The sequence below is a fragment of the Centroberyx affinis genome, unplaced genomic scaffold (assembly GCF_046629955.1).
Source record: "Centroberyx affinis isolate AG114_WGS23_722 - 3 ecotype Tasmania unplaced genomic scaffold, CSIRO-AGI_Caff_v1 ptg001293l_1, whole genome shotgun sequence".
In the NCBI taxonomy this organism is placed as follows: domain Eukaryota; kingdom Metazoa; phylum Chordata; class Actinopteri; order Beryciformes; family Berycidae; genus Centroberyx; species Centroberyx affinis.
The window spans coordinates 545097-572500 of record NW_027279799.1 but is presented as its reverse complement, the minus strand read 5'-3'; the positions used below and the strand labels follow the sequence as shown (position 1 = coordinate 572500).

The window sequence follows — 27404 nt, the reverse complement described above, 5'->3', positions numbered from 1 at the left end:
TCAATAATATCATACGGTTTTGCCCTCATTCTGCTCTATTCTAACCTCGGCCCTGCCACGAGGAGGAGTCCACTAAAAATAGGAAAGAGACAGGTTTTCGTTTTTCCTGGTCCTCAGTTGAGGGTCTCAGGTTGGGGAGTGTCATTTTCATTTATTATTTTCATAATGTTGGCGTTGTGGAGCCCTTTTAGACTATAATAGTGATTAATGGCTGACTTGACTTGACTAGATAGTGGATAAGATGGCAGGTCCAGAGACAGACTCAAACCCACAGTGTCACACACACATGTTATAGTGACAGCTCTCGTAGTAGTTGTCCATCATGCATTTTATCCTTCATTTTCAAGTAGTGCTATTGGTTGAAGAGAGAACACACTGAAATTTCCAAATTATTCCTCTAATGGGCAGCAGCAGCAGCAATGTAGCAGTAACTCACAGTTGCATGGAGCGCATGCAGCAAAAAGTGGAACTTTTCTAAGAGCCTCTGTCTGCTCAACCATGAACGCTCCTGTTGTGTAGTGAGGCAGTGTGGTGGGTTTGGCTTCAACTCCACAGAGATCTGATATAGTAAATAAAGACATCTGGCACTGATAAATAACACACACATATATACACACACACACACACACACAAGCGCGCGCGCACACACACACACACACACAACCCACATCATTTGAATTTGGGGCTTTCAGAATTGTTGGCAAGCTAGTGAACAGCCTTCCATGAAGTGCTTATTTTAGTTATATTCATGCACTGACATTGAATACAGAGTAATGCCTATGATCAGACCGACACAAGCTAAGACTTAACACTGAGATAGATGGGCAACGTTGCCTACAACAAGTATAGAAATTGGTAGTTCAAAGCGAATAATGTTTTAAGGAACAAAAGCATCAAAAGAAATACTGCTAGTCATTGCTGTTGGCAAAATTGATCATTTGCTTTGACCTAAAAACCTAAATCCTTATCTAATAATGCTTAAGTTGTTCATTGTTAGAAAAACTGTGAGGAAGAAAAGGATGTTATGTCGAGCTGCCACCCTGACAGAGTCTTTTGTGAAGTGAAATGGTGTTTTATGCTTTAACAAAAGGGCTGTTCAGAGTGTTCACTGGCTGTCCTGTGGTTGTCGCTCACTTCATCCAACTCTCTAGGAAACAGGAGAGACCGGACCTCGTGGAGGGTATCACAGATGACTCCTTGTTTAACCAATTTTACACTATATCAGTCATCACACATATGGATACAGCCACTGTAGAAGTCCTACTTTTTTACTGTATCTGCTTCATGTCACTGAGCTGCTGCTGCATCCATACTCCATCCTGAGAGGAAGTGCCTGTAAATTTCAATTTGTTTTTTTCTCTTTTCAGCTGTCAGAGGGAGTAAGAAATTGTGGGTCGGCCCGCTGCTTGAGAGAAACAAGTTTTATGTTCCAAAGTGCTTATTCAGTTCTACCTATTCATTTTTACAATAGTTAAGAAGTGACTGCAGTGTTCAGCCGCAGCACTAACACAGCATAGACGCAGGCATTGGTGCAGTAATAGGGAATTGGTGTTAAGGAGATGTATTGCCGTGGAGGTGGGTATGCTGTGATTACACAATGAAGTATCTGTCAATGGTAATTAGGCTGATTACTGACTGTACTCTGCGTACCCAGAAAGAGAAGAGGTGATGCCCCGTGTCTGCACCCTCCTCCACTTCAGCACTTCTGCAGGACACAGAGCGTCTGCGGGGCACCTGCCATACCTACAGGGCTAATGCAGGATTAATGCAGCATGGGGGACTATTATGGCTGCCGCTGGCTTTCAACTGCCCCGAAGTGAACTCCGGCAACAAGAGCTCAGTCATGAGTCTGTGCAGTTCCTACTGTGCTATGCACCTACCAGGCCCTGTTTTAAATCTGCTGACAGGCTCCAAGTACCTAGAAAAAATATCTCTTTGTCTCGAACTTGGCAGAGGTGATGGACAAACTTTGAGTTTCTTCCACATCTCTCTAGAGTGTAATCCCTTCAAAGGAGCTTTGATAAGAAATAAATTACATAATCCTTCCTGACAGACACAAAGTCAGTCATAAAGGGATCCTTCCCCCAAAACTTTGAAGCAAGAGCCACTTCTCTTTGGCATCGAAGTCCAACGGTCTCTGTGTGTGTGCGTGTGTGCATGCGTGTGTGTGTATTTTTCATATACCTTACCTGGTATACTGTTGTAGAGGAATCGATAGCTGTCAAAGTCTCCTTTGGGCTCCTTCCATGAAACATGGAGTTTGTTTGAGCCCAGCACTTTGAAACGCAACCGCCTCGGTGCTGGCACTGAAACACAACCAACCGCAATAAAGTCAGTATCAATAAAGCTAGCAAAGTACTGGAAATAAATAATATGCTGAAGAATTGAAAGTGATGCAAATAAAAACGTCCCCAGCCACCAATCAACATTTGTTAACACGACTACAAGTCAAAGGCTATGTGAAACCCAGACACACCACACAGAAACAGAGTCAGCCCCCAAAAACACCAAATCAAAATGAATCAAAGAGGGAATGAATGAGTGAATGGATGGACGGACGGGCGGAAGGACAGATAGAAGGATGGCTGGATTTCAATTTTCGAGTTCCTGCAACCATGAGAGTAACACATAAGCAGGTCAGCATGGCATACAGCTCAGCTTCAGTTTGGTTCAGCTCAAAACAGCATGAAAAGGGTTTAAAAAGGCACAGATTTAGAGGGAACTATTTCCAGTCAAATTCTCTTCATAAGATACATTCCGAGGAAAAGTGATAGGAGGGGAAGGGGATGATTTAAATTTCTGTTATAAGCCAATGAGGTCAACTAAAAAAAGCAGATGTTTGTGCCAGAGCCAACGTGTGTGAAAGTACGTCTGCGTGCATGGGCGTGTGTGTGTGTCTGATGTACATTCCTGATCTATATAGGATCATGGAGAAGTGATTGGTGTAGTGTCCTCAGCAGGCCACTATACTTTCCAGCCCTCTGTCAATGGAAACAGATCTGCAGTAGCCTGTTAAAAATGGTGACAGCAGAGCGCTGAAATCATATCTACAGACTAGCAGACAGCAGGCCTTCTGTGTATGTGTGTGTGTGTGTGTGTGTGTCTAGTCTGTAGCTTTGTACAGACAGTCACACGGCACATATTTTAGCACCGGGAGGTGGCAGAACATAAAATTGTGATTCCAGAGAAGAGAATTTGACTGTTATTAAGTCCAGCAATAGACAGACATGGAGAGACAGACAGCTAGACAAATGGAAAGACAACAGCAGACTGAAAGAGAGAGACAGAGTGTGAAAGACAGACGCACTAAAAGAAGAGAGACCACAATGTAGTATTGTGAAATACTACAGGATCACCTCAGATGGGCACAAGTCGCTGACATAACCTTTATGTCTTTGACACATATCACCATTTCACCATGTTGCTACTTCATCTAGGTTAGTTTAAGTATTCACCATGGGTTTATAATACAGTCCCACCCAGTTTTTAGGGTTTTAGCAGTTCTAATGAGCACTACTATAGTTTGTCGTCTCCATCCCGGATTAGAGAGCGTGCCAATGTACAGTCATTTACCTGTCAGCACTCTTTGAAACATCATGCCAGGAATTCATCAAAAATCTGAACCTGTCATCTTAAAGGATCTTGGAATAGGAATGCCTCTTAAAGGGGGAACTTTGACATGAATTGTACTTTTTCTTTCACTGGATCCGTGTCAATCAGGGAGAACATTTTGCAGCTAGCTGTGCCTAATGGTTTCAGTGAGGATGCTAATACTAAATAGCTATTTTAGGGACAATGCAGGAACAATGTAAAACCCCTAACTACCCCGTGTCTAGAGGTGTCTGGGGAATTATAATAATGAACTAAAATCCAAAATGTCAAAGTATGCCTTTGAGCCATAATAAAGTTTGAAGGACACCCTAACTACTGATCCTAGACCAGCAATCCTAAAACAATATACGAACACTGATGCTGATGTTTTGACTGATGAATGCAGACATGTAAAGACTGTACATTTAGTCATTCTCTATCCGGGGACGGCAGGAGAAAGTGTTCAGAGAAAAACATATGAGTGAGATGATGCTGACAAACCTGAAGTGCACTGTGCAGGATTTTCTCTCGCTGATGAGAACAGACCTCCATCTTTCTCAATGGAAAATCCCACTCAGGCCAATACCTGAGAACACTGTATTCTTTATGCTGTTATCATTAGGACTGAACGCTGTAATCTCTGTTTACTTATCATAAAGTGATTTTTTGCATATAAAAAGATTGAGGTTTTTTGTTTATATGACAAATAGATAGCGCAGTGTAACTCTAATGTTTGAGCTGTGTCACTCAACCAACACCAACTGTGTTAGATGAGTGACAAGATTTATCTCTTTAGTAAAGCATATGATGACCAACATAATTTTGCCTTTCGGAAGAGTTCCAGTGTGACAGACTACATTGAGTTCAGACACCAAATTGTGTGCAAGAAAAACTGATAATATACAATGTTTTATATACTTATAAACTTATATATATTCTCTTCAGTCTAGTTAAATTAATTATCCAGGTGAAGAGAGGATACAGTATATTTAAAATGTTAATCCCTTGATAAAAATAATTTCCGCTACAATCTGCCTGCCAAGCATCCTTAAAATTTTAGTCAAGGTATTACATCACAACTTTATGTGAAGTCTCAAGTTTTAAGGAAGCCAGAAACCAGAATCCAAAGTCATTTTCTTTATGCCAAAAAAAACGAAGACAACATCTTTAACCTTTTATCACCATATCTCATAATGCTGTTTGATTGTGTTCCACAGACCCAGTGCATCAGTCCAGCATGTTAAAATTTTCTCAGTGCTTCTTTTTTTTAGTAATCGGACTGCGCTAGCCTACCTATCAGATATTCAAAATGCATAGGGTGAAACGGTATAATTACAGTATACAATAAGAATCTATGAATAATTTAAGTGTATTATTGAGCTGGATTGAGTATTGCTCTCATATCATTTAGTGTGCGCTTGATAGTAGGTGAATTGAGTTGGCAGACAGGGTGCTAATAACTCGGTGAAAATGGCCTTGAATACCTTGCTCTTTGCTTTGCATGTCAATGGGACACACATACGCACACGCACACGCATGCACACACACACACACACACACACACACACTGTATTGTAATGAAAAACTTATGTAAGAAATGCACCAGCCAGCTATTACCCTCTTTTATGCTGTGAATGCATGACAAGGTCTATAAGTTGCAGGCAATTCCAGAGACAGCAACTATGATTAATGGATATGGACATAATAGCTCCATTGGCAGTGAATGCTGAGAGAACATGAGGGTCTTTGATATAAATTACCCTTCCTAGACTAGCATGCCTGTTCTTGTTTACCAGTATACAGCCCTAAACATCCTGATAGCTCCCCATTTCACATTCTCTTGCTCTGAGCTCGGGTGCTGAGATGCTTTCATGAAGACGACGTCCCTGCCTGTATCTTTGTTCGCCTGTACTGGACCTCACTTTCTCCCTCCTCAGTCAGCTGAATCTTAGTGCTACAATAAAATACTTTGTGGAAATAGAAACCTGTGGTAAGATGGCTTACACCTTCCCCCCACTTACCCTGCTTGTACCCACCTATATTACCCAAGCCGGAGCCATCTATCTGAAAGAGTTACACCGCTGAAATCGCAGCGGCACCAACAGTTCCCCAGCGCTTCCTGACAGAGCATTGAATAAGCCGCTCTTGCCAGGTAGTAAATGCAAGTCCAGCCATTAAGCAGAACTTTGGCTACTACTGCTTAGCAACAAAATGTAGCTCCAGGAAATAAAACTGAGTCACTGAAGCCTCAGAAAAAGTACAAAACCCTCTGCGGCGGAAAATTATAGAAACCCCTTCAATGGCTAAAATTATATTTTACACGTGCAACTGAATCTTTATTTCTGAGATGACTTTAAAGGATAAATCGACGTATGAACTGGGGTAATCGTCTCACTGTGCAGGGAGTGTGAACTAGGATCATCTTTTAACTGGAGGCCCAATATGAACTGGAATTATCTGGGTCAGAGCGATACAGGCACAGCTTGACACCACAGTCTGAAAAGGGAATGACTCTTCCCCAGATTACCAGCAGTGTAAACTAGCAGGGATTCCTGTTAGATGAGTAAATGCTAGCTGTCCAATCCTCTCCTCCACCCCCACCCCCCCACCCCCTCCTCTTTCCTTGTCTCCTTTTCAGCCTCTTCTGTATGCTGCTTCTTCCCATCTCATCACTCCACTTTCTGTTGGCCTTTCTTCATATTTTAACCTCTTTTTCTCTTTATTTGACCTCATCTCTCACCTTCCTGTCCTTTGTCTCCTTCCCTTCTCACCTTCCTTCCTTCTCTGTCTTCACTCCACACTCACCAGACCTCCTTTCACTCAGTTTTCTCTCTCTCTCCTCTCTCCTTTTCTCTTGTCTTCTTCTCTCCTCCCTTTGTCTTCTTTCAGCTTTGTGTTTTCCCCTCTCCTCATTATTGCCAATGGCCTGTTTGCTTCCCTCTCTTCTTCCCTCCTCACCTCTCCTTCTCCTCCTCTCTCCCCCTCTTGCCTATCCTCTCTCTCTCTTCCCCTCTCTCCCCTAACCTCTCTACTCCGCTTTCCCTCCATTCTCTCCTCCCATTGCCTTTATTTTCTCTCCTCTCCTCTCACTTTTCCCTCGCCTCCTGTTTGATTCCACCTCCCTCTCCCCTTCTCCCTCTCCTCATCTCTTCATTTCACTCATCCTCTTCCCCGTCCTTCACCCTCCCCTCTTTCTACTCCCTTGCCACTCTTCCCTGCCTCCTCTATACTTCCTTTCCCTTCAGTTTTCCTATTCTTTTTAATTCCTCTGTTTCCCCCCCCCTCTCTCCAGATTAGCCTAGTACCGACTCCAGTGTGAGTATTCAGGCTGGCTTTACTAATACTCCGGATTTATGGATGACAACCACTGGCTTGTACTGTCACCACGCAGATATACTACTGTACATGAGGGAGATGGGGGTAGTATGTGTGCAGAGTGTGTGTGTGTGTGTGTGTGTGTGTGTGTGTGTGTGTGCGCTGCCTATCTATTCATTAGAGCAGCACTAACAGCGCTGTGCCACACGTCGTTTGATGTGGTCTGTGTCTCGTTGGTACAAGAACTCCTCTGCTCACCAAGATAACACTTAACCCAAATCCACCTCTCTGCTCGTTTTATCTCCTCCGCCGCTCTCCTGCCCCACTCCTCTTCTTTTATCACATCTCTTCCTCTTTAAACTCTCTCTCTCCTCCCTCCTCTTCCTCCCCGTCTTCTCTTCCTCTCCTCCTCCTCCTCCTCTCGGCTTCTGTTCCCCCACTCTCTCTCTCTCCGCTCCTTTCTTTTATTGGCTCTGCGCCTCTTTGCTCTCTTTCACTCACTCACCTGAGTAAGTGAAGCTGTTTTTTGGGGGGTTTTTTCTTCAACACTTATCTCTCTGCTGCATTGTGCGTGTGTGTGTATGTGTGTGTGTGTGTGTGTGTGTGTGTGTGTGTGTGTGTAGGGACTGGCTGAATATTAAGAGTCTGGTGGATGATCCCTCCCCATGTGCAGTGTGGTAAAGGCAGCCGTAATATTCTGCATGCCAGCCAGCCAAAAGTGAAATATGTATTACCATAAAAACCTCAACGAGCTCCATATTGGAGAATATTGGAGGAAACAATTAACGAGATATATGAAATTAAACACGGGTAAGAAATTATATAATATTTCAATTCTGGAGTTGACTGTTCTACCATGGGGAAACAGGCCATTTCTAGGTCTATGGTAATGCTGTTTTTAAACTTTTGTGCTGCTGACACACACAGTATGTTACAGGCCAAGAGGCAGGCTGGGTATGAACCTAGTACACAGCAAAAATATCCATCACGATGAGTCATTTCGTTTTGTATTTGGTCTTCAAAGCTTGTTCTTAAAGCGAAGTGAAAAAAAGCCAATAGTGTGAAAAATTCAATTATTTCCAATGTCCCTGTGTCAAGAATTTTCTTGACATAAGTGATGATATGCTGTATTGAAAAAAAGCAGATCACCCCCCACTTGTTTCAGGAAAATTGCCCTAATGGCAGTTTGTTCCAAATTATTTCAAGAAAAATGAAACCCAAGCAGCCTACGCACAATCGTGTTCTTATGTCTGCACAACCCAGAGTCACTTTAGCCTTTGCATACTATTCCACTTTATGATCCACAAATTATGTCTATGTCGTAAAATGCTCATAGCCTATTTCATGCTTTTCGTCCGACTCAGTATACCGTAACTACTTCACTTGACTCTCACTATACCTCCCTACACTGTGGAAATCACACTGTATAATGTTGAATGTGTATAGATATTGAATGTAGAGTATAATGGATATCTAGAGTGATAGGTGTAGTCTATTATATGATGTGCGCTGTCTCTTTGTGAGATGCTGTTGTCTCTGCTCTTGCCAAAACGTCACATCTCCAAAAACTGCAAAAAAAAACAGAGACATTGCTCTTGTCAGGAACAGAGAAAAATTGGCTGATGTTCCCATTAATGAAAATGGATTTTGGTTGTTTTGCATGTGTTTTTTTGCAGTCTACTTTCAATGGCTTGGTTCAGTCCCAGGGTCATGAAACATTTTCTACATGCCCTAACAACAAAAATAGAGCAAAATTAGAGAGGTTTCTGCACATCTCCAATGACTCAGCGCTCCATTTACTCAAATGTAGTTGATTATTATGGCGAGCTGGATTACCATCAACAGCAATAAAGTATGGGGGTGAAAGTAGTGGAGATTTGGATGATTTAGCCATTTTTAAATTCAAAACAGGTTTGTTCCATCTCATCCTCTCCTTTGTTTATGAATAAATGATTTCTCATCATTGGCTTCTCTCCCTGTCCATTATAACTGAAATTATTGGGCGACACTCCCATTCATACTAATTCACCAATCTGCCCTCTAACACACACTCAAACACAAATGCATGCACGTAAGCACACACACATATTGTGCACACACACACACAGACACACACAGACACACACACACACAGATACAAAAAACAGAAGCTTAAAATGAGTTCTGGAGCACATAATCTGTTGTGATGTGGCCTGAAGCACGATATTGACCCAGGCTGTCAGCCAATCAACAAAATCAATTAGAATAACTAATTATGCACAAGGTACCCCCCCCCCACACACACACACACACACACACACACACACACACACTTAGCCACACACCTTTGTAAGTGCAAATGAAAATACATAGTCATAGTATTTTGTTTCTTTATGACTAAGTGACCCCTAAAACAGCTAGGGAACAAAATATAAAAATAAATGCTTGATTACCCATAATATGAGACAATTTTCTGACAGTGAGATCAGCGTTCAGATGCAACCATGGCAGACGTCCACTGTCATGTATCTATCCTGCATCTATCCTACATCTATCCTACATCTACCCTGGATCACTGCTGCATTGGCCACAGCAGACAACACAAAACCTCTGTGACTCCCTTGCACCCTTTGGAGCAATAGCTAGAAAAATAGTCCGCTGAGTAGAACACAGCTTGTCAAGTAAAAAGTGGGACATCTGCAATGGCTACAGTACCACTACTGTTACTACAGGTCAGAGAGAGGAGTGGGGAACTAGTGAGGCTGATGCTTTGTGTGCAATACTTATCTACTACCCAGACTATCAAGTTTATTTCACAATATTTTCAGTTCTATTATGTTACTGTACTGTCAGGTGATTTTACTTGATTTGTGATAGCATAACTTGACTGACAAGTGAAAATGTGTTAAAGCAAAGCTTTTCTTTTCAGAATGATTCTTCTTGTTTCATGATTACTTCTTGAAACAAGCCATGTGTGACAGTAAAATGTGAAATCTTGTGAATCTGACAAAAGTATTTGCCAGTGCAGTGATATTGTTGCACTTAAAATATCTTGAAACAAGACTTGGTAGGTCTGAATGCAAGATCACTTGCTAACTTTGTCTGTTTTTTTGCAGTGTAAAAGCAGCCTTACTGGGCCGGGCCACAGCTTGGTAGTGGGAGACTAAGTGCTGATGATATCCAAACAGTTGTGTTGTATATACAAACATCCTCCATGGGTAGAACACACACTAATCCTCCAGCTCAAATCCCCTCTGACCAGATGCTGCAGCTTAAAGGGACGGCCCGGGCAAAATGAATGGTTATCACATGCTCCCTCACGCATGGATTCAACGGGGGACGCTCCCATGCTGACTGGGAGGTCGTCCATGTAGGCTACCACTGTGATTCAGTGGGTTCAAATCCCAGCTTAATTTATGCTGTCACACTTCTGATTCTCCTGTCTTCCCTATCGGTCTCCACTGAAAACAGCACTTATGATATTACTTGTGAAAATTGAAAAAGAGGGAAACAGAGAAAGAAAGAGAGATAAGGGAGATGAGGAAAATGACTGGTGGGACAGAGAGAGAGAGAGAGAGAAAGAGAAAGAGAGAGACGATGCAGGAGTAAGAGAAAGGGGAGGGTAAACAGTGAGAACTAAGAGAGAGAGAGAGAGAGAGAGAGAGAGACAGAGAGAGAGAGAGAGAGAGAGAGAGAGAGAGAGAGAGAGAGAGAGAGAGAGAGAGAGAGAGAGAGAGAGAGAGAAGACAAAGCCCCGACTTTCATTTCAAAGCAATCAATGTTTATCAGACTTCCACGGGCAAATAAACAGACTAAACACAAAGCAAGCCTGCACTGATTCATTCAGGATTCAGAGCAAAAATGGACCCCCAAAAAGACTAAACTCTCCAAGACCATAGGAATAACATAGTTTAGCCAGGAAGACAGATCAATAAACACACTGCGTCATGTGTGGATTATTGATTTTGGAGAACAATTTCAGAAGGAGAAAATCTTGATTTGATTTCTGTGCAGACTATTCCTTTAACCAAGACCTGCTTCCCTGCTCCTCTCACTCCACATCCTGGAAGGAATGTGAGCTACACACACACACACACACACACACACACATGCGCACACACGCACACAACACACACACACAAACACACACACACACACAGTTAAATGTTTAAGCGTCTCTGGGGGTCGTTTTCACATGATCTCGATCCAGATAGCATTGGTAGGCTTTTCCCTCTGCACTCGCTGAGCTGCCAATAGCACATACACACTCCCATGAACCCAGGCGCACGCACACACACACACACACACACACACACACACACACACACACACACACACATACACACACACACACATACACACTACTGTCACCCGATACAGAAAAAAAAGCTCTTGGATCTGTTTTGTTGACATAAGCTGAATTTTCTGAATGAAAGTATCCAACTCTAGTAGTAACAGTAATATCCAACCAGTCACCATCTAACAAGGCTTAACACTACATCACTTGACCCTTGACTTGACTTGCTCACATGATAATAAAGGATTAATAGGTGTGACTGCAATAGCTCTAAATACAACTGTTTTAAAACGTGTGAGAGGGAAAGGAAAGCGTCAATGTCAACACATCTCTGTCTCATTTGGAACAACACATATTTGTGTTAAAGACACTTTAACATATGTTCAAATGTAACCCAAATGGTGTGTTGTCCAAAACTAGATACAGATGCGTTAAGAATGACACCTTATTTTGTGAGAGTGTATTACACCACTGTAATCTGCCGATTTTGTAACGGCGTGCCTAAACAAAACATCGCATAAAACAGATGACAAAACGCATCCTAACTTTCTGATGAGACTCAATTTGATTAAATCAAGTTCACTGAAGTGAGGTTGATTACGAAGCACACTGAAGCGTTATATATTGTTTAGCACCTCGCGCAGCAAATCATCACAGCTTGAAGCACATCGTTACAACACATTCATTAAAACCCTCTGAAGCGTGGCAGCATCGACAGCGTGTTGCAACGTTGCCATGCTGCCAGGGTGAAATGGTAGGCTGATATGGAGGTGATATGATCGTGATCGCGGGTAATTTGATTGACTGAACTGCACATCAAAAGAGGAGAGGAATAATGTGGAAAGAGATCAGCTTAAGGGGGAGGAGACCACATGGAGAGGCAGAGCAGAGGGGGAGGAGGAGGGAGGGGATATGGGAGAGAGGAGAGGAGAGGAGAGGAGAGGAGAGGAGAGGAGAGGAGAGGAGAGGAGAGGAGAGGGAGAGGAGAGGAGAGGAGTGGGGTGGTGAGGAAGGCCAGGAAGAGGAGGATAGAAGCTTGCTTGGAAGGAGGGACAGGTGGAGGGAAGGAGGGTAGAGAAGGAAAGAGGAGGGGATGGGTGGAAAAGAGAGGGGAAAAGGGGATGGCAGATGGAGAGGGATGGGAGGGTCAAAGGCAGAGAGAGAGAGAGAGAGAGAGAGAGAGAGAGAGAGAGAGAAGATGAGGAAAGGGAGGACATCCAGAAGTGCTTACCTGACCCTGGGCCTTACTGGGGAAATGGGAGGGCCAGTAACACCAGCGGACCCAACAACCACCACCTGATCTGCCCATAGACAACATCCTTACAGCCAGCACTCTAGACCTGCAGAGAGAGGGGGAGATACTGCTGAAAAAAAGAATGAGGAGAAAAAGTGAGAGACACAGAGAGAGAGGGGGGGGGGGGGGGGGGGATTCCAGTGACGGAAACACCATACACATTAGATGCCATTCAAGGCTCTGGGATGAGGCCTACCTTCCCTAGACGGCCCGAGGGCGCTGATCTGGAGTCAGTTACTCCTGCCTAATGTCCTATCTGTTACAAATACAGAGCGCTGGTGCAGCAGCCTAAACTGACCACAGAACAGCGGTGGAGCCTGCCGCCTACACAGAGGGAAAAACAGTAGAGGACTTTGTTGGATGAAGAGAGAGAGGGAGACAGACAGAGAGAGGGGCAGAGAATAAAGAAAGAGAAGAGGGCTGAGTCAGGAAGAAGAGAAGAGAAGAGAAGAGAAGAGAAGAGAAGAGAAGAGAAGAGAAGAGAAGAGAAGAGAAGAGAAGAGAAGAGAAGAGTGAAGCAGCAAGAATTAGAGACATTTGAAAAATGGGGGGGGGGGCAGAAGAATGATGGGGGACAAACGGAGGTGGGGGTGGAGGGGAGGGGGTGGGAGGGAGAGAGAGAGACTTTGTTAGCAGTTTGATTGACAGGCCACAGAGGGAACGTTCCCTGAGTGCCATTGTCTGACCATGTGAGCAAACACAACAGCTCCTCTCCTCTTTTCCCTCTCTCGTCTCATTCCCCTCCTTCTCTTCCTCCCCCCTTTACTTTTCTTTCTCTGTACCCCTTCTTTCCCCCCCCTCATCCCTCTTCACTCCTTGTCTCTCTCCCCCCCTCTTCAAGTCTACTCTTCCCCCTCTCCTCCCTCCTGTCTTCCCCTTATCCCTTCCCTCCCTTCTTCTCCTCCTCCTTCTCTCCCAGTCTGCCACTCATTATTATACACAGGGGGATGGCCAGAGGGAGCGGGTTTGGAACATAATGTCATTTTTCTCCTGGGGAAACACAGTCGCTGCCAGTCGTATGAATAAAACAACACACAAAGTTGTTTGGAGATTGAGTCATTCTCTTATTTAGAAGTAGCCCTGTGGTTTTTGAAAGAACGACGAGTCTGCTCGTTCAGACGATGTCAAAAGGCAAGAATAATGACAAACCTACATATTAATAAGGGCAAAACGCTCCAGGAAATAGGATTGTTTTTTTTTTTCATAAATCAGCCTCAGGACATGAACAGGGAAATGAGGAGGATTAAACAAAAATCATTTTCTCTCTCTCTCTCTCTCTCTCTCTCTCTCACTCACTCACACACACACACACACACACACACACACTCACACACACATAAACACAAACTATATAGAAACAGGAGTTTGAATGACTAATCTCTGCTCTTTGACTGAGCTTCAATTAAATTGTTTCTTTCTGTTTACCCATGTGCTCGTTAAGATGCTTTCAAAGTAATTCTAGCGAAACATGAATGCTCATTTCAGCCAAAATGCTTTCAGCCTCAGGTTAGTCCTTTAAGTTACTCCTTCAATTAGCCTAATTCCCTCTGTCTCGCCAAGGACAAAGGACAAGGCTACATGTGTACTTTGCAATTGGTTAATTGGTTGACGGAAACCAGGGACTAATTGGCGAATTAATTAATTTTCGCATCAGAGAAAACTAAGTAGAATATAGTACATGCTACTGGGGATGCAAGTTTACCCACTTTTTTATTTGTGGAATAAAGTTCACCCATATTTTATTTACTACAGCATTACTGAATGCAACTATCAGCAGGCAGCACGCGCAATCCATCAAATCTCTCGGGGAAACATTATACAGTCGTCAGCCTATGTTTTCAATGAATGCATATGTTTATAAATGAGTAAAGGTAGTTATTTTATCTTTGGAAAAAATGTCACTGTTTAACAAAATTAGCAACTTAAACTGAAAAAAATTTAAACCTGCCTGTGGAAAGACTGCAGAAGTTTGTCCAGATTTCTCTTGAGTGCTAATTTGAAAGTGATCGAAAACGCCTCTCTAAATGATGCTGACTGATATTTAAATCATGTTTTCCAGTCAGATTGCAGTCAAGCTATTAGATCTATTCTGATTAACTCGTTGCGTTCAGTCTCTCCAGCGCACACCTGAGACTGACGCACACAGCAGAATGAATGAAATCAGCCTTTCATACCTCTCCAATCATCAATTCAAAAGCGTCCTTTTATCCCCAAAGGAAATCCTCTGTTCACCCAAGACTCCTTCTGCCTCTCAAGGGTTTCTCTCTTTCTCTTTCTCTCTTTCTTTCTCTCTCACTCCTTCTCTCCGGATAGGCTACAATTCGGTCAGTCCGGAGTGGGTGTTTCTCTCCTCGTTATTCAGTCATCCCTCCCTCCAGCTATTCCTCCCTGTCCCAACCCTTTCCTTCGCCCCGGTTCATCTGAGAGAGAGAGAGAGAGAGAGAGAGAGAGAGAGAGAGAGAGAGAGAGAGAGAGAGAGAGAGAGAGAGAGAGGGAGAGAGGGAGAGAGAGAGATCGGATGGAGTGAAAATGCGACCAATTGCCGCTGCGCAAAAGCTCCGCTGCCAACCTGCAGGTTTCAATTCGGCTTCAGCCCCTTGGGGCCCTATATGTGCGTCTCCACGACCACGGCGGCACTTGTCGGGGGGAATATATCCGGAATCTATGGCTTTAAAGGAGGCATACGGCCATTGCCGAAACTCGTTTTCTGTGTTTGACTTGAGAAAAAGTCCGATTGAAAATGGCTCTGTGCGCTCGGAGCAGGTGCCTCGCCAAGCCCCGCTGCGCTGCCAGTTTGATGTTAAAGGTACAATGATGGTTTTAAACGCCGCCTCAGTTCAAAGTTGAATTCACAAAAGAAGAAATCCGACTAGTTGTGAGGCAACACAGAACGTTTCAAGTCACAGTTTCTCTACACCGCAAAAAAAAACTGCCCATAATGACAAGTTATTTCGTCTCAAAATTTTGTTTTCTTTAAAAACAAGTGGAAAAATCTGTTAATGGCAACAGATAATTTTACTTTTCCCCCCCAAAGCAACAGAAAACAAGTCAAATTAGCTATGTCACCCCACTGGCAGATATAGGCCTATTTCACTTGTTTTATGAAAAATTCGATTTTAAGACTCAATACTAGACTTGCTGATGGACATTTTTGGAGTGTATCTACACAGCATTTGGGCAAATCAACCTTCATATTGGGGTGTTGAGGGGCCTAAAGATCACTGAACTTGAGCAGACCGGATGCAGATCTGGATCTGGATGCAGACCGTGACCCCTGGGTACTCTCCGTCCTTAGGGACCTCAAGCTATGATCCAGTTTAACTTCTGTCCATTCAGTGTTGTGCTTGTCCATTGAAAGCTGTGATTGATTCTAGGAAGGCAACACAGATTGGCCCCTACCATCCCACATCACTTTTCACAGCAACATGTGTTTTTAGCAACACATGATGTTTCGGATGTTACCTTTAAAGAACTTTAATTAACTCAACTGAAAGTGGGGGTTTCTGGCTGTAACAACTGCCATTCATCTAATATGTTCAGCAGATAATATAGACATAGCAGATAATCAGCAAATATCCAGGTAAAATCAACAGCTGAAAACTTGAGCTTGTGCCTTATATTCATCCTTAGATCAGAAATGTAGACAGCATAAAAAATGACTGGTCAGCCCCAGTACTTTTTGCTCCGGGGCTCAGAAAAAGACTCTGTGCTCTCTGTATTCCTGCGTATCCCCTCTGCTCCTCTGCTGCTCAAGACACTTTGTGACTTTGCCCTGAGGGGAAGAATGGGAGGCATGGGAAACAGAGACGGGTGAAATGTGCCACTGGCTGACTGAGTTGAAACGCTGGATAGCTACACTCCAGGTGTGTCCCTGGGGCACTGCACACACACACACACACACACACACACACACACACACACACACACACACACACACAGACTCTCTTAACACACACACACGCCTTAGCTAAACAACTGTCCAGATGTCAGACACACTATAATCAAGTGGATAGTGATTCTTGTCCTCCTCCCTTTTCTCCCTCCTTCCTCCTCCTCCTCCTCCTCCTCCTCCCCTCTCTTCCCTTCGGTATCTTCAGCCTCTTCCTCTATTTTCCCCTTCACCTGCTGGTGCATACAGCACACCGGACACACACACACACACACACACAAATAAACAAAGCTGTACAGACACACACACGTCCACCGCTGCACACATAATTTTGACAGTGAATATGAAGTCCATCTTTATTGAGCTGCGCCCCTTTTTTGCACAGTCCATGCCTCACTTGTCTCAAGACTAAATGTTCCTACTTTAACCTTTCTCTTCCCCTTCATCTGCATCTCCCCTTCATGACTGAAGGTGATTTAATATGTGAAATCAATTAAAGATCATAGCTTTAACCTGGACTCACCTGGTCAGTCTATTTGATGGGGCGAGCAGGCAGTCCTAATGTTTTATACAAATGACCCCATGCCCTACTCTTATGACTGTATTCTCAGTCATTTGTGCCACAAAAAAAGTCAGCCACACGATAGGCTGAATATGAACAGCAATGATAATGATATAGTGATGCGTCATTTAGGAGACACTCGGTATGAATTATTTCACGAGACAAGCCGTGCCAAGCCATGGTATGTGGGGAACGCTCTGAGCTAATGTAGGTGGGCCATTTTGTTTGTCCGTTATGAGTAATAGAGCAATAAAGAAAGATCCAAACTGGCTCTCTGGTTACCAAAATAGATGGCATAGCAACCACTTAAGCACAGACCGTCATGCTTTATGGAAATTACCGGCACAGTTGGAAAGCGCTTGGCTGAAGCTACTCTGTTGTATAAATAAAAATAAAGCGTGTTTTGGTTTCACTAGTCTCTCTGGTCCCAGGTGGATTATGATTGACAGCTCCTCTCTTGGGACCCAGAGGACGACAGACCTAAGGACACCCATGCTGCTGTCCTCCTCTTTCATTTTTTGTCACCCATCCATCCCTCCTTCTCCTTCTCCGCTCGCCCTCTCCCTTCCTCCTTCCATCTATTACTTTTTCACCCTCTTTTTCCTTCTTCTTTCCCTTTTTCTTCCTCTCTCTCTCCTCCGAATCCGGTCGTCCCCCCGCTGTTCACTCTTCCATCCTCCCTGTCCATCTCAACTCTGTTGAATAAATGCATCAGTCACATGGTAGAGTTGATCCACGGGTCATTTAGCTGGGTGCCATATGGTCCGACTGCAACGCCTCATAAACTTTTTAAAGTCGCTGTGTGTGATGCAACAAATGTGTCTGTTTACCGCAGCCTGTCTTCCTTCCTGATAGCTGAGCTTGATTCTAGGAGTTTTCTGGGTTTTGGTCACACACATGAACTGATCAGTGCTAATAAATCAGTAATAATAGTAATAGATCCTGATCCTGGGTCCTACTTTTCACCACCAACAATCCTAATGCAATACACCTGAGGAATGAGAAAAATGTGTCAGGTCTAAGCCAATCTGCAGCGATCTCTTTGTGTGTGCGTGCGTGCGATATGTGACAGATCTCGTATTTGTAAAACCCGGCTGGCAGTGTGCAGCTTCGTAAGAGTTTGTGGAGATAGTAATTGGACAGAGGTATTAGGTATGATAGCTTTGACAGCCCATTATATTCGGCCTGACATTGGGAAGGTTAAAGGGAGTGTTACTCACACAGAACATGATTTCTTTTTCAAAATGAAAGTGCATGCACATAATTTCCTGGGTTTATTTATAATGAAAGACTTTTGCCAAGATGCAACTTTGTTTTGGAGGTCAGGGCTTCGCCACAAGACCAGAAGAAAGAAGGACGGGGAAAGAAAGACGCTCTTATAGGTGTTTAGAACAGAAAATGTAAAGCTTTCATTAACTGGCTACAGGTGGAATCACTATTGTATGGTATTGATTGTAATAGAGAGTAGCAAAACAGATATTATTAGAAAAAGTTGTGGATTATTACTTTAACTGCAGCCTCTTGCAATTCAGAAATTGCAGCTGTCAATATTGTGATTTTGACTTTTTTTGTTTCATTTCATTGTGTAGGGCTAATCAGACACATGCACACTGAAAATCAGACACTCACTCACACACACACACACACACACACACACACACTCACACACACACACACACACACACACACAGTGATAAAAGGCTGCATTCTCAGACCTCAAATATCTCTTTGTTCCTGTTTGAACACACTCTTTAACTTCCTTTGTAGCTTCAGGGTGTGGCTTGGTACCTCACCACACAAATGCGTGCGCACACACATGCACACAACCCCCCCCCCACACACACACACCCCAACACACACACACACACACACCTGAAGCCCCCTGCCCTACATATTGAGGAGGTAGAGATAACCTGAGGCGCAGGGCTTAGCGCTCTGCCACAGTGACAGACGGCCCAGATCACCGTGTCATTCACTCACACAATGAGCCGCATTCAAACCAGGACAAGACACATGGTTTGTTTGTCTTATAAGCAAAGGCACGGACCTGGACAAGTTCATATAGAGTTGACACACACAAGGGCGTGAAATGCAGACACACAGACAAACACCTCTAGCTATGATTTTAAGCTGTGGAGACACATACAGAAAGAGCTACACATACACACACACACACACAGTGGAGTTGGACTGCTCTTGAACCCAATGCTAATAACAAGCAGAAGGTTAATATGAGGGCAGTAGTGGACTGAAGTGACCGCAGCCTACTGATTAGACCAACTAGTCACAGTTATTAGCCGCTTGTCATCTGGCACCCGGCCTGGCGTTCCCAGAGCGCTCCGCACTCGTAACCAGACATAGTTTATGATACATGGACAACCTTTCATGGTGATATACATGGACAGTTCTGCTAACAATTAGAACCATCCGGTTTATTAAATGAGACACAGTTGATTTATTAAAGAAAATACCATGGGCTGTTTAAACAATCGCGGCATGGGCAGCCGTTTGAGGCAATGGAGATTGGCAATTTTATCGACAATTATGACCAAAAGTATCTTTGATATGATATGATTTGTTCCCTAGAGCCCACTACGTTCTCCACATTGAGGGTTTTTCATTTGCCAACTCCCATTCCTGATGAAGACAACTGCCTCATGCGTTTTTCCATGAATCATCACCATTAGGGTCATGACACCGGGTTGATGTTCAGGCAACAAGCAATATTGACTACAGCAAGGATATGCATTTGTAACTGGGGTAAAATCAATGCTGATATATAGTGGGCAATAAGGAACCAACTTTTCATAGGGAAATGCATTGATTACTAGTAGTAACTTGGTAAGCTGCTGCAGAAGAAAAGATTTTAATTGTAATATAATTGTAAATGAGATTTCTCTCACTCATGGCCTGCATCCTAATCAGGGCATGAAAATAGTTTTTCCATCACAGTGACGCGATTTCATGATTTCAACAGCCAGTTTCATCATTTAGCAGCTTAATATTTTGGAATAGAAAAGGTTGTTTGAACAAAAGGTGACTACCTGCCAAAGTGGCTAGCTGAATTGACAGACCTAGCAGCCACGGCCAAAAGCAGCTCTTGGCTGGTGGCTAGCATTTCTACATGCTGTGACTTGTCCTGAGCTCCGTCCCTTTGGGGAGGGAAGTGGAGAACAGGAGATGGGCAATTCACTTGAAAACACTGTAATCATGCCTCAAAGGCATCTAGAGTCAACCAACCTAAGTAAGCAGAAACATTCCTTTATTTTACTTTAACTTAGTTTAACTATTTCCTTTTGTTTTGAGGAAATTGGTTAAAAAAGTTGCCTATTTCATATCTGTGATCACACTGATAAGATCTTTTCTAAGGCAGTTGTCACAATTATTGGCATTCTTGGTCGTAAAGCTAATTAAAGTTGAAATGATCTTGCATTTGAGTGAATCTTAATAGATTTATCTAGTTTCATCATGTTTAGTTATTATTTGCTCGGCCTATTGTGGATAACATGATCAAATAAAGACATATTACACTTTAGGTACGATTCTTTTGAGGTTGTTTTTCGATTGACCCCCAGTGGGATTTGCAAGTAAAAACCTCACTCTAAAGTATTCTGTATGCACTTTTAGACACACTGGAAGCAAGGTAAAGTTAATGGTTTTTTTGCTCCTCAATACCTTGACATCCCATACTGTTAGTTAAATATGTAGTCCACTCCACACCAGGGCAAAACAATCATCAAACTTGATGTATGAGAAGATTGAATTGAAATCCATTCAAAGGCACGAGGCAGCGGTCAAGGTTGCCACAGCGTCTCAAAGAAATAGGCCACAAATCCCATAATCTATATGGGTCATACATGAAGCAGATACATCACATCTATGTCAGATTTCCCATGTAGAAAACTGAGGACCTGCTTTAGCTTTGCGACAAATGTTGCCAACAATAGCAACAACCATCTTTTTTAGATTAAATGTTATCACAGATTGGGAATTAGTTCTGTAACACTGTTGCCTCTGAATGAATGAATCTTTTTTTTTTTTTTTTTTTTTTTTCAAGTTAGCGTCCTTCACTTGTTCTAGGTCAAACTTTAAGTAAATTTAAATTTTTAAGTGTAAACTTCAAGTGAAACTTCGCTCCCTAAATGATTTTCCTGTAGCTTTTATGTCTTCTAAAACAAACTAAACATTATCATATTGTTTTCCTATCCAAATTACAACTATATGAAGTTGCATCCATCAAGCAGCATTACTCTGTTATTTAAATGTTTTGTGGTTTTGGTGAATGATGAAGTTGTGGGGAGTGAGTGAAGGCTTGTCTACCTCAAATGATTTACATCCAGCTTGTCCATGAAAATAATTCCAATACATTTAACTACCATAATAAAGAAAACACTGACGTAAAGACTCCAGTCAGAATAGAGATGATTCCCAATTGGATGAATGTGATCCAGTGAACCTAAACCATGTCAGGAAAACTCTCCCCACCTGCTTTCAATAAACTTTGCATTTCTCCTATACTCAGCTGTTTCCCTTATTTTGGCCGTGACCAATGTCACGAGAGGGAGGGATTTTTTATGTGTATTAATTACTTGATCTTGGCTCATGGTGACTTCATTGATGTTGCTTTTATTGGACCCACTGAGCTTTTCAAACATTAATATGATCTTATAATATATGCCATTTGGTGAGCGCTTTCATCCAAAGCGTCTCTGGGTGCATACATTTTTAGCATGTTGGCCCCAGTTGGAGCGGGACCCCTAACACTGGCAGGGCGAGTGTGATGCTTTATCCAGTGAGCTCCATCACGTTGTTTCAACACGTTACTCCCTACGGGCCGGAGAATAGAACATAAGTCACTTTTAAAAATGCTCAACATTCCTCCAAAAACATCATTACCGTTTGCCAGCCATCTCTTTTAATAGAGCCTAATTAGAATAGCTGAATTTACAATTAGAAAGCTGTACAAATAGAGCATTGTCTGCTCCTCTGTACTGATTCTATTCTGTTGAATAAACTAGTCAAACTCTAAAAAGTCTGATGTTTTAGTATTTCTTCATCTGTTGATTCACCGGTAGTTTGAATATTATACCCTAATCTCTTTCTTCTTGATCTTTCCCTCAAGGAAAACTATCCAGCAGGCTGTCGCTCTCATTTTCTGTGTGTGTGTGTGTGTGTGTGTGAAATAGACTCTAATTTCCTGTCTGTATGTATGAGTCAGTGAGCAGATGTGAAGCAGAAACACTGATAGAGGAATGGATGGCTGGATGGATGGTTGGATGGATGGATGGATGGATGGATGGGTGTCTGCGATGTGACGTTTACTTGCTGAGCGAATGCATGGATGGCTGAATGAAAGGACAGATGGATAAATGGATGGATAGATGGATGAATGGTGCCGATTGTCTCGTCTGATAAAGCCTATTCTAGTTAGCGTATCTGTCAATCATCCGGAGAGGAGAGAGGGAGAAAACAGAGAAGTGTTAGGTGTTAGGAGAGAGGATGAGAAAGGGGCAAAGGACGAGAGAGGGGGGTTGGCTGCCTGTAGCCACTGTGTATCAATACCAAAGACTGTGTGGTGCAGGTTACATTTATCAATTTACAGCAAGTCTCCTAAATGATGATCAAGTGATAGTTAATGTGCGCAGAAGACACTGGCTCTCATTTGATTGTTTCTGATTTATCTGTTATGTGAAGATGGGTATAACGTGCAACAGTTAGTTTCATATTTCACAAACTTCCTTGCAAGAGCAGACACACACACACCCTTGAATTCCTGTATTCCCATCATAATCCCTGAGGATGTCAGACAGCCTTGAGTGTATGTATGTGTGTGTCAGTGTGTGTGTGTGTGTGTGTGTGTGTGTGTGTGTGTGTGTGTGTGTCCCCGAACAGGAATGTCAGTCCAGGGGAGAGGCTCTGTGGGAAACCTGCTGAGTGTGATGTAATAAAGACACAAACGAAAAACACAAAAAACAATGAGATAAAGGCAGGAAAACAGGATTCTTCAATGGAAATGAGACGGGAGCTCAATCCATTCGAAGTGTGCAGACATTTTTCCTGCATATGGACTGTATTCACATCCAGATGCAAAACATAGACAGGCCAGTGGTTCTACAAAATCTATGATGTCCCAAACTGAAATATATATATGTAAAAAAAGTCATGAAAAATCACATCACTGGCTAAGTTTTGGAGGTACTCATGTAATGGAATCAGAATAAAGTATATAATATGGACTGCACAGTATAGTACAACACTACCCCCTGCTGTCCTTTTTATGGTACTGTTCACAAGAGAAATAAGATGCATCTCATGCTGTAGTTTGGTCTGAACTAGGAGAATGAAATCAGCATGTTTAATTTTTCCATCAAGAGAAAAGGTGTAGGGTGGAAACAGAGATAATGAAGAACAACTACCAGCTGAGTGGATTAAAGCAATAATACTTCCCTATTTTTTATAGTCTGCACTTGTTCTTCCACTTAAATCATTTAACTATTTGGTATTTTACAGCCCGCTAATTACGGTGTAACTAGTTTGTAATTATGGGGTACTGATAAAATAACAAAATTGACAAGGAGTCTGGGAATTAAGGGGTAACAATTTTGTAATTATGAGAGGTTTAAGATAAGATAGGATAAGATAGCACTTTATTAATCTCCTTCGGGAAATTCAGGATTTATAAGGCAGTTATGGTGTAACTATTTTTGTAATTACTGCATACTTAATAAATAATTACAGGGTCCAATAACATAATTAGGGGGGACAAAACAAATGTTATCGGTGCTTGTTCCCCAAAGCTATAGAGTAAGTATTTAGACCCTAAATTGTTTTATAAAAGGATTATGGTTAAGGTTAAGGTTTTTATGTTACATTTTATATTATAAAATTGACATATTTGATATTTCATCTCAACACACTGTATGTTACATTCAATAAAGTTCTTGTATGTTCAATTAAGTCTGTTGCTGTGTGTTGCAGTTCCATATTTTTTTTGTATGCTATATTGTTACAGAAATGTCACCAAACAGCTGGTCTAGGGTCTCCTCTCCTAACATCGATGACCAGATGGACGTATGTGACTTTCTGTGAAACTGTATTTACTGTGGGGCGACCTTGTACTTACCCTACAATTACAGTGAACAAGAGGGGAACAAGCACTGCTTTATTTTACAGCCCGCACACCTTGTACTTACTCCATAACTACAGGGAACAAGCACCCCCTATCGACGTTATTGTACCCTGTAATTATTTATTAAGTATGCAGTAATTACAAAAATAGTTACACAATAACTACCTTATAAATCTCTCATAATTACAAAATTGTCACCCCTTAATTGCCGGACTTCTTGCTTTGTTACCCTGTAACTACAGCATTGTTATTTTATTAGTAACCCATAATTACAAACTAGTTACACCATAATTAACAGGCTGTAAAGTGTAATAATAACAATATTATGTGTTTTTGTTTGTTTGTTTTTACAGAAAACAAGTGGTACATTAAAAGCAAAATGGACTCTGTGAAAAAACACATTTAGAATAAATATTGATTACATTGTTAGTCGAGAAAATGTTAATGGCCAACATATACGTATTTACTAATTCCAAGTTTCACTGCTTTAGGCTACAGGTTACCCATAACTGCAGGAATAAAGGTGTGTTTTGAAGAAATGCGCAAAGACACTATAACAGTAGTGTGCAAATAAATGTATTCAAATAAAATGATTCAGTTGTTGATTTCTGTAAAGTGGATAGGAAGATGACAGGAGTTCAGAAGTGGACTGCAGGTGAGAGGGCAGTCAAGCAGGGCTTTGGCTCATCTGCTTCTGTCTGGCAGGTCTGTTGGAGCGGCGTCTCTGCTGTTGCAGCCATGTTGTCTGCAGATTTCTTCTTCTTCCGCCGGAATATGCAGGATAGCCAAGAAAAGAAGCCACGCTTCTTCTTCTTTGGTTTTGTTGACAGACTGTCTTTGGCACTGGAACTCTGAGGTCCTGTAGGTTTGACCAGTTGGACGGGTGAAAGTGTTTTTTCCAGGGTCAGACCAGACAGATCCTTGGTGTCCTTTACAGTTTCAACCACAAGGCTTGGTGGAGCTTTGACCTCAACCTGGATGGCTGGAGCCTGGGACTCCTGAAGCAGGTTGGTTGATCCTTCTTTCAGCAGGTGAATCAGGGTGTCTTCAACAAGAGCGACGGGGAGAGCCTCCTCTGAGGTGGAGATATTGTCAGGTCCAGCAGAGAGGACAGTGACTTTTGTTCCCTCACAACATTCAGGTTGATGCAGGACAGTGACAGAGCTTTCAGCAGCAGCCTTAGTCTGTGCACAAGAGTTGACCGTTTCCCTCTTGATGATGAAAGGACATTGTTTGTCCTCCTTCTCCAACTCCTGGAGGAACAGCTTCAGTTTAGAATCCGCTTTGACGACTGGCTCCCATTCATCAAGATGATCTTGAGTAGGGGCATGGTGTGCAGTGCAGGCAGCCATAAATGTAGAACTCACTGTTGAGGAAGCATAGATGTGCTTTTCACCAAGTTCCTCCTCCTCCAGGAGGACTGAGAGGAACTGCATCAGGTGAGAATCAGTGCTGCTGACAACAGGTTCCCATTTGTCAAGCTGGTCCAGAGTCGGCCCATGCTGTGGGGAGCAGTCAACTACAGATCTAGAGAGATGTGATGAAGCATAGAGGAGCTCCTCACCAAATCCGTCCTTCTTCAAGTCAAAGTGGGATTTGACCAGTGGCTCCCACTCATCCAGGCAGCCCAGAGTGGATCCACAGGGTGAGCAGCAGTCAGCCACAAATCCAGATGTGTCACATGGAGGAGCGTAGAGGTATCTCTTTCCAACTGCCTCCAGGTGGTAGTCACCGTCAAAACCAAAGGGGGAGCGCTGAAGCTGACTCAATCTCTCAATGATTTTGAAGTCGTCAGTTTGAGCCTCATGGGATGGAGTCTCAACAAGGCGGAGCAGGTTAGACTGAGCCTCAACATGCTGAGCTGGGTGGATGGATGCTCCACCTAACACTGTGTCTTCGGTCATGAGAGGAGACTCTTTCTCTGTGGGAGGAAGGTCTCCTTTGTCCATATCCAAGAGAAGTTTGCATGCTGATGAAGCTGCACTGGCTATTGGTTCCCAGATATTGAGGCTCTCAAATCCACAAGCAAGTTTGGAGCCGAGACCAACAGCAGACTGAGATGAAAGGTCACAGTCGAGCTCAGCAGGAACTCCAGAGAAACTAGAGGCTTCAGCATAAAGGTACTGCTCCTTATTCAGGACTTTCACAAACACACAGTTGATGTTTTCATGGCGATCGTCATTAGGGGCATTGAGTCGAGCGACCATTTGCATGGATGCTGAAAGAAATGCAATGGCAACATCTTAATAATCAAAAAACCATAAGGCCACCTGATGTAGCCTCATTCAAGGTCAACATGCTTCATCATATCTTCATCTTATGGCTTTCATCATAGTTTTGTTTCAACAACAAATCTAACTGTGAATTTACAATGTAAATCAAACTAAGGAAGTACTAGACACAAATGCAAATCCTTCAACACAAACAAGTCTATCCTGACTGTCTGTCTCTTGTTTGTCGGTTCTGCAAAATCCTCTGTACTAATCTTTTCCTGGTAAATAATAAACTTATCAATACATGTGGCTTACCAAGATGGAAATCACTCTCCATGTTTTCCTTTCTAAAAGGTAGATATTGTCGATGTTTCTCCAAATAAATGCAATGTGAGTTTTCTGTCTCAATGTGCAGGTGAACACCGATCAGAGATGAAACTGTGAGTCAGTTTGTATTCAGGTCAATCGCTCCTTTATGACACTGACATTCTAAATTCTATGAACTCTGCTGCATTCTGTCCAGCTGCATTATGATTCATCAGATGAAGCTCAGGCTCCAGTAAACTTTGATGACAGAGATGTCCCACTTTGTACATGGTTTACTACACATGATTAAAAAACACATAACTGAATGTTTGGAATTTGTATTAAGAGTATTTGATATGCGGAAAACATCTATTTAATTGTTAATTCCTATTGCAATTTCACGGTTTTAAGCCACAAGTTATCTCACTCTAATCTTACTACTGCCTACTATCATATCTGAGGGGATACTTTAGGAAAATAAAAATAAAAGTAATTCCTCTTCAATTCAGCTTTTCAGGTGTAGAATTTATTTTTTCCAGAACAACCTGTGCATCAACCCATGTAATAGAAACATGGGTAGCACTTTACAATGGCTTTTTTCCAGTGCATGAACCTTTAAGCACCAATAGCATTTGTTTTGTCCCCCTAATTACGTTATTGTACCATGTAATTATTTTTTAAATATGAAGTAACTACCATAACTAGCTTATAAATCTATCATAATTACAAAATTGTTACCCCTTAATTCTCAGACTTCTTGTTTTGTTACCCTTTAACTACAGCATTGTACAGTCATGACTCAGCCTGTAGTGACCCAAAAGTACTTTTT

At 42.5% G+C, this 27404-nt stretch overlaps 1 protein-coding gene across 1 annotated transcript in view; it reads right to left on the bottom strand.

The window, feature by feature from the left end:
* col14a1a (collagen, type XIV, alpha 1a) overlaps positions 1–26005 on the bottom strand; it is a 147689-nt gene extending 121684 nt beyond the window's left edge. Inside the window, exons 1-2 of the mRNA XM_071525433.1 lie at positions 25621–26005; positions 2190–2306 (exon numbers count right to left, since the gene is read on the bottom strand). Of these exons, the coding sequence (XP_071381534.1) occupies positions 2190–2306; positions 25621–26005 (502 nt within the window). The remainder of the gene's footprint in view (positions 1–2189; positions 2307–25620) is intronic.
* Between the last annotated feature and the right edge of the window lie 1399 nt (positions 26006–27404).